Here is a 15,777-nt window from a genome sequence, read left to right on the forward strand (position 1 = left end):
CTGCTGTGACTGGAATTACTTCAACGTGTGGCAGTATGCCAGAGAAAAGGATCACATGGGATAAATCAGCAGTTAGGACATCTATGGGTCCTAGAGATTAATTCTGCCAAACTTAGTCTACAGATAGATTTCCCAGACTCTGAAATCCACAACAGTGGGAGCAGACCATGGTTCAGGTAGGTCCCACCACCTACCAAGTTTACCAGTGACCAGCACCATCTGTGCTCCAAGTGATCCCACCCAATGGCCACCCACCAAGCTGAGATAGGAAAAAGGCGCAAACACCAAAAGGAAAAGCTAGTAGTTTATATAGATCGATATATAGATATATAGATATTGATATATATTGTGTTTACATAGTCCACAAGTTAAATGCAGGTATCCATAAGAAGAGAGCATTAACAATAAAAATACAATCTGTGTGTAGCCAAGTACAGAGACTTAAAATGGTAAAACAGCAAAAAGGATCTCACAAAAGTACAAATATACAGTACAAATTGATTTATTTAAAACAGTTACAAAAAAGCACAACAAAATAGAGATTATCCTTAGAATTATTAATGCTTTGTTAAAGATCAGGTAGGATTAGAGGGTAAGAAATGGTATTGGGTGGGAGGAGCACCTGACTAGTTCTAAGGCTTTAGATACAATGCAATTGAATACATATTAATTCAGCCATTACATACTGGGGATAGTGGTTGGGGGACCAGTAATTTATCTACAGGGAACTCCTACACAAACCAGATCCATCCAGCCCTCCTCCCCAGTGCCATTCTTCTCCTTAGGACCCTAAAGCCACCTGGATGACCAAATTCCCATTCTTCCTCCACCCCGTTACCTATCCATCTATCTTCCCTCCCCTAAGGTGCTATGCAAGCTGAGAGCAGTCTGCTCTTTGCAGCTAGAACATATACTGTTTTGGCTACAGGGATCCTGTGACTAGGGAGTGTGTAGAGGACAGCCTTAATACTTCAAGTTTGCCATTGAATACAGTCAGTCTCTTCCCCAATCCAATTCAATGAGTGCACTATGAAGCAAGTGAGGAGTCCACCCTGCCTTCAGCAATACCAGCAGCTCACCAACCCTCACCATTTACAAGTACAAGCAAAGTCCCTGGCAGAGTGTGGGGTGGGCATAAAACCAGTTATCGGTTCTCTCTCTGAAGTTCCTAAGACCCCCTAACATAAAGACAGACTAAACGCTTGCAAATCTGACATTAGGTAAAGGCACATGGGCTACCACCACACACACTGCAGGCAGGAACCCAGTCTGGGGCCATCTTTACTGCCAGGCATTTACAGTGGAATGGCTTTGGGATCACACAGACTGTTGAGTTTGCAATCTACTAGGGAAAGATCTAGGCTTAACAGGAGAACTAACAAAGAAACCTTTAGTGTGAAAAGTGCATTTATTACTATTATTCCTGCTGAGAAGGCTCAGCAGGGCAAGCCACACCACCTCTCCCTCTGCTCCAGGAACTGTGCATAGTCTGCAGGTAAGGAGAGAATGCAGCCAACTCTAGCATCGAGGGCCAATGTCATCCTAGGCCCAGACCAGACTTTTGGTCCAAAGATGGATCCTAGAGTTGAAAAAACAACTGACAGCTGCAAAGACCCAGATGCTTATTTTATTATTGCATAATGTGGGAGACCTTTCCTACCCTGGGGAAGCTAGAAGGGGAAGGCTTCCAAGCAAGGGCTCACAACATCCATCCATAGTAGAATTCAGCTCTTCAACTGTAGTGTACAATTTTTCTGATCTAGAAAGTATAATAGCTTCAGTGTAGTTTAGTAAACTTAGTCCTAGGAAGTTAACACATCTCTAAAACATGGCCTTTGTCCTGCTCACTTCTAAGACCCTGGCCTAAGTTCCCATGGCCAATTGGATCAATCTGGTTATCTTTACCCCAGGTGGCCTGAGCCTTTCCCAATATCCATCTTCAGCTCACACTAGTGTGACCACCCAACTCTTCAATATTCCTGTTCAATGCAGGTTTGAATTATGCTACCATCCTTGTTCTCTTAAAATGCCTCTAATACCCATTGGTAAAAATAAAATGAAACGCAACTTGAGGAGCTATTTCAACCAAACTTCACTTTCTCAACCCCAGCATCGGGCTAGACAAACACACTGGGATGCTGCCTCAAGCCCTGACTCAGCTCCTCTTGTTCTGAGAAGTACCATAAAGGAGAGAGAAAAGATGTGTTTGTCTTTCTCTCAAGGCAGGCAAATTTTTGGAGCCTAAGGGTTCCTGAGAGCACTGAAGCCACCTCCTTCAGATTTACCAGCCCATCAACAGCATTCACACCTGCCTGCTCAATATGGCTGTGCTATGCAGTCATACTGGCAGAACACAGGTTAAACATGGATAGGATGCCTGAGAGTCTACATGGCCAGAGACATGAAGGACAGGAGCTGCCATGAGCAACAGGCGGGACAGTGAGCAGACAACAGCAGTGGCAAAGCAGCACGGAGCAAACAAAGGCCATCGTGTTAAGACCAAATGGGACCGTAAGTGTAGAGGGCTCAGTCTAGCTCTTCTTGGGCTCCTCTATTGGGAATAAGCTCTCGGCTCTGAGGACCCAATCTCCTTCCCAAGTTCCCCTTCTGTATTGGCATAGGTATTTCTGATAGCTTCAGATAGCAGTTCTTTCTCCAAGTTTTGGGAGTGTCCTACCACTAACTACGACCAAGCTAGTCTTTGTCAACTGCCCAGTCCCCAAAAGCTGGCAGCTAACCACTGAAATGCTCACTCTAAAAGCCATTCACGTCTCTTTCATACTCAGGGTTAAGTACTGCCACAGCTCTGACAAGCATTAGCACACACTTTCTTTTCTAGGGTGCATACTTCAGGAAAGGTAGCTCTCAGCAAAATCAGTTACATACGCATGGCGCCACATTAAGGGAGTTGCTGTGTTTTTTTGTTTTGTTTACCAAACAGAGATAAGGAACCACAGCAGAAAGGTCAGCGCCCCATTTGTCAAGGCCCCCAACAATTTCTTTTCCCAAGGATTCAGCTACAAGCAGCCCAAGTACAGAACGATTTGATGTCAAATACTAGCCAATTACATGTCTGCCCCAAGAGGAAGAAGCTCTGTGGTATCCTGGGTAGACATTTCTTGAGCATCTACAGTGCATGTCACTAAATTCCATGATGAGCCTTCTAAGGAAGGGGGCCTTGTGAGAAGCCCACACATGCAATAATACCTAGGAATGAGTTGGTCATCAAACAGTCAGGAGATGAGGCCTTCTCCTACGGCTTTCATCTGAGAGAATTCCTCAAGACTCAACCCCACAGGCCCCCACTGTAGGAAACAAGCCAGAGAAGCAGCAGAGAATGGGGGCAAAAGAAGGGGAAGAATGTCATCTCCAATACAGCACAAGGTCGGTGTTTGATTCTGACATAAACCAGAGACTTCAGTGCTTGCGGTCAGGTTAAGCAGCATCCTTTGAATGCCCCCCTAAAAGCTCGCTGACCAGGTATCTGCTCTCAAGGTATGAAACAGAATGTAAGATTTAGAGCAAACTAGCCAGTTTCTGTCACTCTGTTCCCAAAGAGAACAACCTTTAGCACCTGAACACTAAGAATGACTCCATTCTCAGAACTTCCCCTCCCCCCAGGAGGTAGGTAAGATTATTTATCCCCATTTGGCAGCTGGGGAGGAAGTGAAAGAGAGATCACAAGACTTGCCTTAAGTTTTGCTCATACTTCAGAAGTGTAGGACTCCTGATGACAGGCCATATCCAGATGGCTGGTCCAAGTCTATCTATGAAGGAAATGCCACAATCATTCCCTGGGAGAAGTCTAACTACACAGCTGGGTGGACAATACCCTGAGTTGCCTTCAAGAGTCTAAAGAACCCTGCCCCCACCCCCCCCCCCAAAAAAAACCTTCACAAAAAAATTACTCAACCACTTGAAAGTTGGTGGGGGGAGGGAAATCTAAATCCTAATACCCAATGGAATCCTACAGTCCAAGCTGACACTACTGCAAGCTGTAGGGGAAATGTGGGAATAAGACAGATGTAGAAAATACAACCAAGACAGAAGACACTCTTTCTAGAAGAATCCACCACCATACACGGAAACCTCTGCTAAGATGTTACAGAGACTATTCTAGCCTTTCAGAGCTGATGCTGGGAGGGTACAACTTAAGCCAAATGCTGAGAGGCATTGGATTTCGATGGGAGGAGGCCAAGAAACCCACCGCAGTGGGAGTGCCCAGCCTCGGGCACGCTTTCTCTCGTTTCCCCACTATATTGCTGCCAGTGGAAGAGGACATGATTTTGAGTTTCTAAATATAAAAATTATAGCTGATAGGGAAACCAGGGACCCTTAAACACCAAAAACTAGAGGTCTTAGTGGACAAAGGCAGTGCAGCTACACATGAGGCCCAGGTCAAGACACCATGCAGAGGTCAGGCAGCAGAAGGATGGGGCAGTGCAGGCACTAAGGCACAACGTAGACAGACAATGGAGGAGTGTGGGTGCCTAGGGGTAAAGGCCTCCAGGTCTTCCCGAAGTTACTACTACAGACTGAATGAATTATCAAAGCGGGGCCCACAGGTTGAGTGGGAGTTTAGGTTAGTGGCCTTTCAAAAGCTTTGCCTAGGTCCCTTCATCTATCAGTCCAATCTTTTCTCCACAGCCCCAACTGGGTTCCTGGCCAGGCGTCCTTCATTCTCAAACCTGAAGCCTTATAGCGGAATGGTGAGGTGAGATGGGAACGGTCAGAAGCGAAGGACCAAGCATGGTTCCGTAGATCATGGTGCTGCCCCACCCCAAACCCCCGCCATAAACATCTGTAACAAAACCACCCTTTAAAGTGCACATCTCTCACAAGAAGAGTTCTGGGTGGGAACCCTCTTATTTTCAACCACTGGGCCTCCTGCCCTTCCACCACAAAGGAGGGGAGGGAGACAGGAAAAAAGAAAGAAAACAGTTTTACTGCTACTATAAGCTGTGGTCATCCTTTTTGGCTCTTTCTTTGCTTCCTCCCTCTGCCACCTGCTCCCAAAGCCTGTACTTTCCCTTGCAGGAGCCAGGGGTGAGTAGGAAAAAACAGGGAGGCCCTGATTTTGGAATGTTTCTTATCCTATGTGCACTCCTACCCTTTCTTGCTCCAAGCCTGCAATTCCCCATCTCAGCACCCTCTAGAGCTGTCCTGAGAGGATGCCATGGGATAACAAGCAACACATCCTGCTTTGGGAGGCTGTCTTAATGCCTAATTCCCCCAAATCTCACTGCCAAGAGAGCCATTCTCTGCTTGGCATGTGCAAATCCTCTCGATGCTCACGGTGAGGCTCACCTCTGGGGAGAAAGCCCCAGTCCTGGGTTGGGAAAGAGGTTCATTTTCCTGCATTGGAACGCCCTTCGATGGACAGCTTTACCTCCTGTGGAATGAAAGAGGGACGGAGCAGTGCAGCCCGTGCCTCCTCCCCTTGCATGCTGTATCTTTGGAAGCTTGGGGCTGGCCAGCAGGCCTGAGCACCAGGCTCAGGCTGGGAGGGCTCTCCCACCCGGGAACCCTCTCCTGAAGGCTGGTTCTTCCCCTCGCTGTCACATAGGTCTCTGGGCCCCAAGACTGTCCTCTCAGGCCTTTCTCGGGGTGTACCCAGCTGCCCTGGGGGAGCACAGCTGGCCTGAGAAACTGAGTTACTGTTCAAGCTCTGTAAACTGATAGAGATGCAGACGTCTCCCACCTGTAGCCGATGGCAGGGCAGAGAGAAGAGTTGTGCAGTCCGCCCAGGGCTGCAGGAGGACCAACCCTGGCCATATACAAAAAAGGGGTGCTCAGGGGGCACCTCAATGCTCACTTTGCTCTGCTGCTCACCAACCACAAAGTGCAGCATAACAAAGCCAGGCCACTGGCTCTCTTGAATGTCCACGACTGTGCTAGAGTCAATCTTCAGGCCCCCACTCACTTCGGCACTACGCACAAAATCCTGGGTTTGGAGATCCTCTACCCGCTTCAGCTCCCCTGTAGCCAGCTGAATGATGGCGCCTTTCATGAAATGGGAGGGCAAGTGGGAGGAGGTAACGGGAGGTGGCGTTGGCTCCTTGTCTGGGAAGGTGGCTCTGGCCTGTGGTTCCAGACTTGATGCAACCAGGATCTCTGAGCCCACAGGCAGCAGGCTAGGGTCAGTTCCAGTGGGCACCAGGTTGCCATTGGCTACAACCATTGCTTTGGGTAAAGGTCTGTGTTTTACTGGTTCCTGATGGGACTGAGGGTAGAACACACAGGCCTGACTTTTCTCCACCAGTTCTGTAGGATTCCTGGCTGATCCTCGTCCCTCACCCTGATGGTCAAGGGTATGATGGGATAGGTTAAGAGGGCTGGGTTCATCTTTCCTCTGAGCTGCCACCACACGATAGTCCTGAGAAGCTAAGGCGCCGACTACCCGCTGGACCTCTAGGTCGATGTCTGGGGTCCCTCGATGTGCTGGCGCTGCCACCTCCACTCTCGGAGTCTGAGAACCTGAAAACAATTGTCCATCAACCACACATTCTACCACCGGCACCAGTCCTTGGCTTTCACCCTTGATGCTGGTGGAGTCAAGGACTTCACTCTCTCGTCTTACACTTCGCTCTCGTTGTCTCTGTCCATTGGCAGCAGCTGCTTCCAGAGCAGACTGGCCCTCCTGAGGAGTAAGAATAGGGCTGGCACCTGCTGTTGAAGTTTCATGCAAGGTATATCCAGCAGGCAACCTAGACATTTGATAATAAATGGGCATCCGGCCTGGAGCAAGATCCAGTGGTTGAGTATTCGAGTGATGTGGCAACTGGCCGGGTGGGGAGGTGGCAGAAGAGGATTTGTTAAATGACTGAGCTGGGGATGTGGCCTGTGGGGGAGGAGTAGCTTCTTCTGCTAGGAGTGAGGCATATGGCACAAAGTGTGGAAGGTGAGTGGTGGCAAGGTTGGCAGAAGGAGAGAGGAGAGGACTGGGTAGGAAATTAGGTGGCACAGCATAAGGAAGGCTGTAAGGAGACCCAATAAACTGCAGTGAGGTGGATGGGAGCTGAGCATAGTGGACTGGGGGATAGTGGATTCCTGGATGCTGAATCAGTGAAGACGCTACATTAAATGTGGGGGGTAAGGGGCTCATGTTCACAACAGATGGGAGGCCAGTTGGTGAGAAGGTGGCAGGTGGTACAGCCACCTTGTACAGCATGCCATACTGATCTACTGTCAGACCAGCTATGGCCTCAGTTCCATCACCCCCAAGGCTGACTCTGGCTCCCGCCTGGCTCTGCCCAGCCACCACAACCCCTCGGGACCATTCAGAAGCATCACTGGAGGGTGTGTGGTTTGTAGAGCAGCTGGTAGTTCTCCCCATATCCTCGCTGGTCACAGGGAGGTCTCGTTTCTTTGGTGGAAGGCATTCCTGACTCCGCTCATGAACAGGTTTCATATTGCTTCGTGATGTTCCCGGAGCCTGGATGGAGTCTGCTTGCTCCTTTGGGCATCAGAAGTGATTTCTCTGTGGTTTCCCTGCACCCCACTCTGCTGCTGGCTGTGGTGCCCACATCTGCTAGGGAATAAACCAGAGGCAGAGAAAAGTAACATAGGGAATCAAGTCAAACAAAGTATCAACCGTACAAAAAGGAGGCATGAGAGGGGGCAGAGAAGGAGGCTGCCTGTTCACCTGTCAGCCTAGGACAAGACAAAAGGCAGGAAAACCACGAAGAGCTACAAGAATGCACAGCCAAGATACATAAGTAACCAGAGGGCTCCAGAATCTCTTCACTGCCAACTTCTGGGTTAGTCATGCTTTTCCTGAGGCCCTTATCTCTTCTCAGTCGCCTCCCTTGATCAGGGCTGGTAGCACACGTCTTTGCTGCTAGCTCCTTCCTAAATTTCTCCTTTTGCTATCAAAGACTCATGTGCCATCCTCTTTCCCTGTTTGTATGACCTCATTCTTGTTTCCTTTCCCCAGGTTAATTTTGGCTATGACCTCACCTTCTCCCATCTCTTCAACCTAAGACTGCCTAAATTCATGTTACTAAGTACTGAGGTTTGTAAACCTTGTTCCCTAAACATATTATAAAATGGAGTGTTTTTGTTGTTGTTTCAAGAAACTTTACATTCCAGTTTTGACCCATGAGAAACGTTACTATGTTAGCTTGCTCTACAGCTTCTTGTTCCTCCACCCTCTGACTAGCACCCAAAAAATTCTGACCTCATGCATGACTTCCTGTCCTCTAGTCTAAAGCCTCCTTCTTCTCACTGACCACCTTCAATTTGCCTTCTTTTGTCTTGTTTCTCCTTCCAGTGCCTGTCCACTGTAGCTCTGCTCTGGGTATTACATCAGACAATTCTAGTTCCGTGTCTCCATACACGGACACTTACTTCTCTCTCCCCTTTCTTAGTGTCACTTTCTATACCTCTCTCCACCTTTTTTTTTGGGGGGGGGGAAGTGGGGGGGGTTGGTTTTGTTTTATTTAGACAGGGTTTTTCTGTGTATCCCTGGTCGTCCTGGAACTCACTCTGTAGACCAGGCTGGCCTCAAACTCAGACATCCTCCTGCCTCTGCCTCCCAAGTGCTGGGATCAATGGCGTGTGCTAATACACCCAGCTTCTGTAATCACTTTTATCCACTGTCAAAAAGCATCTCTTTAGACCCTGTGATGGTGCATGCATATAGTCCCAGCACTTGGGAGATGGAGATAAGAGTTTAGAAGTTTGAGATCACCCTTAGTGAGACACTGTCCTTAATGAATCAGGACAGCCTGGGCTTACATGAGAACCTGTTTTGGTTTAAAAAAAAAATCATAAAGTATCTTTTTCATATGAGTGCTTCAATGCATATGACCTTGGCAATAATTTTTCCAATCAGGCTGAATTCTGTTTTTCCATTGTCACGTGCCAGGGTTGTGTTGGTTTTTTGGTTTTTTTGTTTTTTTTCTTCTGAAACAAGGAATCCAAAGTGCTTCTATTACCTGAGCTTCTGGTGGTGCCTCTGAGCAGCTGTAATAAGTGTCCTCCCCTCTGGCTTGGGAGCCTAGAAGACACAAGGCTGACATAAGCTAGAGGCAGAGCTCTCATCTTCCCCAGGGCCATCATGAAAGGTGATTCCAAAGCCACAAAAACAGACAAACAAACAAACAAAAACCACTGAAGTCCCTAAACTCTTGCTTCATTCTCAACCCAGTGGTAATAGCACATTTACCCCGAGTGCCCAGGAAACTGAAGGGAAAAACAATCCGGGGCTAATGAGATGGCTCAGCAGGTAAACGCACTGGCTGCTGAGACCTGAGTTCCATTCCTGGGGCCCAAGATGCAGGGACTCCTAAAAGAACAAAACCAAAACAACAACAAACAAACAAAACAAAACCGAAAAAAATCTTTTATGCTTTAATTTTTGTAAGACATCTCTGGAAAGAAATTTGCAGTGTTCATTTCTTTACCATCATATTATTCATGCTCTACCCATGCCCCAATGATTAAGCTCATTTCCAATCCAAATTCTGCTTAAATGCACAAATAAAAACGAGAGACTTAATACTGTCTACATGTGAGCAATGAGAAGCTGGGAGTTTCAGCTTTATTAAGTCCCTATGAATACATAGATGTAGAGATTATTTAAATAAGAAAGCTGTCACTAGAGGAAAAGGAACAATTATTTATGTTTCTGGGGCAAAAAAGGAGGTCAAGGGGGAGTTACTCAAAGTGAAAGCTATATTAACAGATTTTTCTAAGTAAAATTAAAAGTACTCCTGTGTGTGTATACACACACACACGTATGTATGTAAAATTTTCTGCGCAATTTCACCTTAAGTACTTAGTGAAATGTGAAAGAAAATGAAAACGCCATTTTGATTCTATGTAGCCAACAAATGGGGAACAAAACTATTACTAAGCTACCAATATCTGAATCTACACTTGCCAGAAACATCAATAATTAAAGAACATGGCCTTTCAAGGTTCCGGATGCCGCTCAGTTGGTAAAGTGCCTGACTAGAATGCATCAAGCCCTAGGTTTGATCTCCAACACCACACAGATTGGAAATGGTGGTGGACACCTGCAATCCTACTACTTTGGAAGCAGAAAGAAGAGGATTGTAAGTTCAAGATAATCACCAACTACATTCGATTATACAGCAAGTCAGAAGTCGGCCTGTGCTCCATAAGACCCTCTCAAAACAAAACAAAAACCGAACGAAGTCTTAACAACTGAGTTAGCTGTATTGACTAGTACAGAGAAACAGCCGGTTCTGTCAAAGTCAGAATATTGCAAGACAAGCTCAATCCAACTGAAGGCAACGTTTACTTAAGATAGACATGGTTCAAGGGTACACAAAAGATGGAAATGTGTAAAAACAGATTCCTAATGCCACAAATAAATCACAAAGTGGGTACAAGTCACGCATTCATTCCTCATCAAAAGTTTAATTGAAAGCACTCAGCTTTCTTTCATTTTCTTAAGTCCCAAAATGATGCTTGCCCTCTGTAGCTAAAACAAAAAAGCTAAGGAAACCTGTCTATGGGTTGAGGAGTTAGCAAACACAAGATAATGAAATGACGGGGGGGGAAAAAAAAAAGCAAAAAAGCAAGCTCAGCCTGCCCACTAGGTTCCCACAACGTAAAACACTTCAAAATCTGAAACCAGGGTGTGGGTGTATGGAGCAGCTTTGGAGAATTTCTCATGGGAAATGACACAACTTGTGAACCTATCTGAGCTAAGGGGCAACGGAACCATTCCAGAGACCTGACAACAGAGCCGAGAAGGCAGCTCCTTTTCACGCAAGGAATAGAATCAAGAGACTGCACACTGAGGGAGACCCAAATTCAGAGGAAGAGGTACGCCCCACAAAAAGGGAGCAGCCTTGGTAGAGAGACCAGGGATGATGGCTTTTGATGATCCTTGTTCCGACAGGAGTAAAGGCCTGAACTGGGGGATTCTACATTTAGGGGGTCGGGGGTCAGATGTGGAGCTGAGGCCAGGCCCCGCTGGCGACGCTTCCTTGTTTGGGGGGCCCTTCCCGCCCTGAGAACTCGGACATCCTGGCCCGCGGGGACAACACCACCGGGGCATCAGGGCCTGAGGCCGCCTTCTGGGCCAGGCGGGAAAGCAGCACCTAGAGGGCTAGGCACGGCCGCTTTCGCTCTCCCTGCCCGCTGTTTGGGGGGCCCTCGGCCGGGTAAGGCAACGAGCTTCTGGGGGGGCCCTTCCACTAGAGCTCCCAACCCAGGCCTGCTTGGCCTCAGGCCAGCCCAGCGGCCACCGCTCCAGGCGACACTCACCGGCCCATCTCACGGAGCTCCCAGGACTCCTCCCGCTCGTCCCGGAGCCGCCGCCACCGCGGCCGCCGCCATCCCCGGCCCCGGAGCCGCCCCACACCCAGCGGCCCCCCCAAGCCGGGCGCCTGGAGATGGCGTTAAGCGCATCCCGCCCCCGACGCGGGGAGATGACGTCACCTGGTCAGGGAGCGCCGCCTACCTCACGGAGGAGGAAGTTGGCCGCCTGCCCATCATGCCCAGCGCCCCCCTTTGGTGGGAAAATGAACGCCTATCCGTCTGAATGGGTCTAGTGAGTAGGTGATGTTTCCTTAAACGCCCAGGCTTGGATTCCCTAGAGAAGTTTTCACAGGCTATCACTAGAAGTCCAGATAGTGGAGATCCCTGGGGAACTCTGTTTAGGAAGCCCCAGAATTTACTGGAATGGAAAGATGGCAGGGTTATTGTAGGGTCAGGGTAAGAGAGAGCTGACCCAAACCTTTTCAAGGGTCAATAACCTTAGAAAGTTAGAAATAGCCGGAGGCAGCCAAAAATGTGCACCTGTTCAGGACTTAGAGAAAGATGAAGCAAGTACTGAAGACCTGGGAGTGTGTGGGTAATGAGACAAAGGGCTTCTAACTACAGCGGAAAGCAGGTTGGTTTAGTGATAGTGGAAGGGAAGGATTTTTGTTGATTTGTTCATTTGTTTGTTTTTGAGACAGGGTAGCAAGTAGCTCAGACTGGTTTTGAACTCACTGTGTAGTTTAGGGTGAGCCTGAACTCTCTTAATCCTCCAGCCTATATCTCCCAAGTGATGATATGACAGATGCGTGTATTGCTTTTCTGTTGCTGGGATAAGACATGATCAAGGCAGCTTACAGAAGAATTGATTTGAGCTTGCAGTTCAGTTTGAGAGGGTTAGGAGTCCACTGTGGTGTGGAAGGCATGACCCCAAGCAGCAGCCATAGAGGCTGGAGCAGTGAGGAGGGATCACATCTAGAACTGCAAAGCACAAAGCAGAGAGAGTGAACTGGGAATTGCTTGTGGTTCTGAACCTCAAAGCCAGATCCCTAGTGACTTACAACCTCTAGCAAGGCCATACTTACCTAATAGTGCCACTAACTGGGCATCAAGAGTCAAACACCTAAGACTGTATGGAAACTTCTTATCCAAACCACCACAACAGGCAAGCACCACATTTGGCCAATACTTGATCTTGTGTTCAGATTACAACTATACTGGAGAAGTGGTTATGCATGTTTTATAAAAATGAACTGAAGAGAGAAGCTGGAGGGGGGGTTGTAAAGACCAGCCGATACTGAATGGGTTTCTTTTTCCCCTTTCAGTGGCTGTTCAATAAAGAAGTAGCTATTGTGTTTGTTGTGTTTAAAGCCCTAGTGAGTTGGGAATGTAGCTTAGTTCAGTGCTTGCCAGCATTCATGAAGCCATGGGTTCATTCTCCAGCACTGAATATGATGGAACATGCTGGGGCACGTCTATAATCCTAGCACTCTGATGATAAAGATGAAGGTCAGGAGTTCAAGGTCAGCCAGCTGGCACTACAGGAAACCCCGTCACCAAAACAACCAAACAACAACGACACACAGATTCATTTAATGCACACACAAAGTACAAGTACTAGCTGAAGAATCTGATGTCTGGTCCTTAATGTCTGACCTGATTTCCTTTTTTTTTTTTTTTTTTTTTTTTTTTTTTGACTACTTTTAGTTCACTATTAAATGTGTGGGAGGAAAATGTAGAAAGAACTTCCCCCCCAAAAAAATCCAAACATGCTTCCCTATAATCCCAGCACTTGGGAGGCTAAAGCAGGAGGGTTGCTGCAAGTTGGGGCCAGCCTGAGCTACTGTGTCAAAAAACAAAACAGACAAAGCAAAAACACTCTTCAAACATTTTGTGAAGTGACAAAAAGTGCAAGAATGTATAGTATAGTATCATGTATATAATGTTAAAAGATACACTGTTCTATAATGTTAAAAGATATACTGCACTTATTTATGGATATGTACAGAGAAACATAACCAGCATTTCTGGAGAGGAAAATGGAACTGGACTGATGGTCAAAAAGAAGAAAAGTTTGTTATGTCACTGTTAGAGTTATTGGAAGAATATTGTCATAGAAAAAAGTGGAGGTGGTATCACATGCCTGTAGTCCTAGTTCTTGAGAGGTAGAGGCAAGGGTTTGTCATCACTAGCCATACAGTAAGCTTGAAGCCAGCCTGGATTACATAAGGGAAACCCCATCTCCATTAAAAACAAGCAACAAAAACTCCCAAATACCTAAATACTTAACTGCCTACCTACTGGTGTGGTGTGGTATGTGTGTGTCTGATATGGGTGTTGGGAACCCAACTCCAGCCCTCTTGCTTTCAGTTGCTGAGCCATCTCTCCAGTCTCTCCTGCCAAGTATTTTGTTTCTTTCTCCTAGGTTTTGGCTTTTTAAAAACTCTTTATCTTTTAGCTATTTTTTGCAACCTGAAAGTCCTTCATTTTCTTCCTCTGGGTTTTCTGTTGCTGTTGCTGTTGAGGGTTTTGTTGTTTGTTTGTTTGTTTTTTAAGGTATTTGGGTCATGTGGACACTGAAAAGCTGAACTTCAGTAAGTTTTGTCCACTTCCCATTCCTGGACTATGTACTGAATTCCTTTGTAGTATGAAGTTGGAATTCTTATAATGGGAGAGCCCGAGCTCTGGGGTAGAAGTAAACAAAACAAAAACCTTGCTATGCTGGTTATTCCTCTCCCTAAGACAGCAGGAATTTGAAATCCACACTGGTCACCTAGTTCCTCTTTGAGCTCTGTGCACCTGCAGCACAGTCAGAGGAAGCTCAGAAAACTTCCCTAAATCTGTGTGACATTAGAGATAGAACCTGCAAGAACACTGCTAACTTCGGAAAACACCCACATCATAACAGCAGGAGGAGGAGGAGGTGGCTTAGATGACCCTTTCTTCGTAGACTGTCTCATCTTCCTTTCTCTGTGTCTCAGGATGTAGTGTCATTTTGGGAAAGGAACTGGTTGGACACCAGTAACAGAAACAACTAATCAGAGACACACTCTGAGATGTCTATAGAGCATCTGTGCCTGGCATTACACTGTTGTTTTTTCTCGCTGCCCAGGTACGTGTGTGTGTGTGTGTGTGTGTGTGTGTGTGTGTGTGTGTGTGTTTGTATATATATATATGTATATCCTGCAAGTTCTTATCTACTTCTCTATGAATCATCCTTTCCTCGTGCTTTTAAAGGTCATGTGACCTCTCCAGGTTGCAGAGGAAATTTCCCTTCAAATTCATTAAGAGTTTATTTAGGACATTTTATAATTTTCACTATGATTAATCTGTCCTTGAGGGGAGCAGCTCTCCCCAGCACCTGTTTGCTCATATATTTGCCTAAGACTTTGGACATTTTTGTCCAAAACAACCTTTAGAACTCTCAGAGGTTACAGTAAACACTGATAAAGCCATGGATGCTGGCCCACTCCTGGAGTTCCAAGACTAAGGCTGAGGCAGGAGGATTTTCACTAGTTCAAGACCAACTTGGGCTATATATGAGTTTGAGTCCTGACAAGGTAGCATGACCAGACCCTATCTCAAAGAACAAGCAAACAAAACCAAAAGAATCCCACTGTTAATTAGAATATTTTAAATGAAACATAACCTTAAAATAATTATCACCGGGCTGGAGAGATGGCTCAGCAGTTAAGAGCACTGACTGCTCTTCCAGAGGTCCTGAGTTCAATTCCCAGCACGGTGGCTCACAACCATCTGTAATGGGATCCGATGCCTTCTTCTGGTATATCTGAAGACAGCTACAGTGTACTCACATACATACAAAAAAATAAATCTTTTTTTTGTTGTTGTTGTTGTTTTTGTTTTTTTGAGACGGGGTTTCTCTGTGTAGCCCTGGCTGTCCTGGAACTCACTCTATAGACCAAGCTGGCCTCGAACTCAGAAATCCGCCTGCCTCTGCCTCCCAAGTGCTGGGATAAATCCAAAGCTGCCTTTGTGTTACCTTACAACAGGTTATCAATTGCTTGAGACTCCTGGTGGGGAAAAAAAGAAAAGAAACGTTAAGTAAACATTTCCTCCAACCCTGCTATCTGCCTCTTGGTCCTTGTGAAATCCCCAGGGCGATGTATCTTCTAAGACCTCACTTAGAAGTTCTGGAATTTAAAGGAATGCTTCTGGCCTCAGGGAACGTTCTAGTTGCTTGCTAAGGCGATTCACTTGTTTCAGAGGTCTCCATGGACTGTCCCGTGTCTTGACTGGATCAGTGACAATGCCCTGGCTCTGATAGTCCACTCCAGTTTCCCAAGATACTGCCTTTGGGGAAAACATGCAGAGAACTCCTGGTCTCTCTGTATTATTCCTTACAACATGAGAACCACCTGTCATCTCTAGTTATCTCAGAAACAAAGTTTAACTTCAACTTTGCAAAGGTTTAAAATGTAACATGACCAGATTCCTAGGCTGCTTTCTACTGAGACAGAACATTATCTAGTCAGTCTTGTCAAAGTTACAGTACCTATTAAATCTAAAGCCCCAGGG

General features: G+C 46.6%; 1 protein-coding gene across 2 annotated transcripts; it reads right to left on the minus strand.

Annotated features, from left to right (window-relative positions):
- Positions 1-291: 291 nt before the first annotated feature.
- Atxn1l (ataxin 1 like) lies at positions 292-11,398 on the minus strand. 2 transcript variants are annotated; one of them, XM_034522530.2, is made up of 3 exons: positions 11,245-11,398; positions 8,940-9,001; positions 292-7,528 (listed from the first exon to the last, which is right to left on the minus strand). In XM_034522530.2, the coding sequence occupies exon 3, from the start codon at positions 7,409-7,411 to the stop codon at positions 5,348-5,350; it is 2,064 nt and encodes a 687-aa protein (XP_034378421.1). In that variant the 5' UTR covers positions 7,412-7,528; positions 8,940-9,001; positions 11,245-11,398; the 3' UTR covers positions 292-5,347. The 2 variants fall into 2 exon arrangements, with proteins under 2 accessions (XP_034378421.1, XP_034378422.1); XM_034522531.2 differs by having other exon boundaries at positions 292-7,531.
- Between the last annotated feature and the right edge of the window lie 4,379 nt (positions 11,399-15,777).

Source organism: Arvicanthis niloticus, chromosome 18 (assembly GCF_011762505.2).
Source record: "Arvicanthis niloticus isolate mArvNil1 chromosome 18, mArvNil1.pat.X, whole genome shotgun sequence".
Classification (NCBI taxonomy): domain Eukaryota; kingdom Metazoa; phylum Chordata; class Mammalia; order Rodentia; family Muridae; genus Arvicanthis; species Arvicanthis niloticus.

Coding starts and splice junctions, on each gene's coding strand:
- Atxn1l (XM_034522530.2), bottom strand. CDS start 7,411: ATGAAACCTGTTCATGAGCGGAGTCAGGAATGCCTTCCACCAAAGAAA.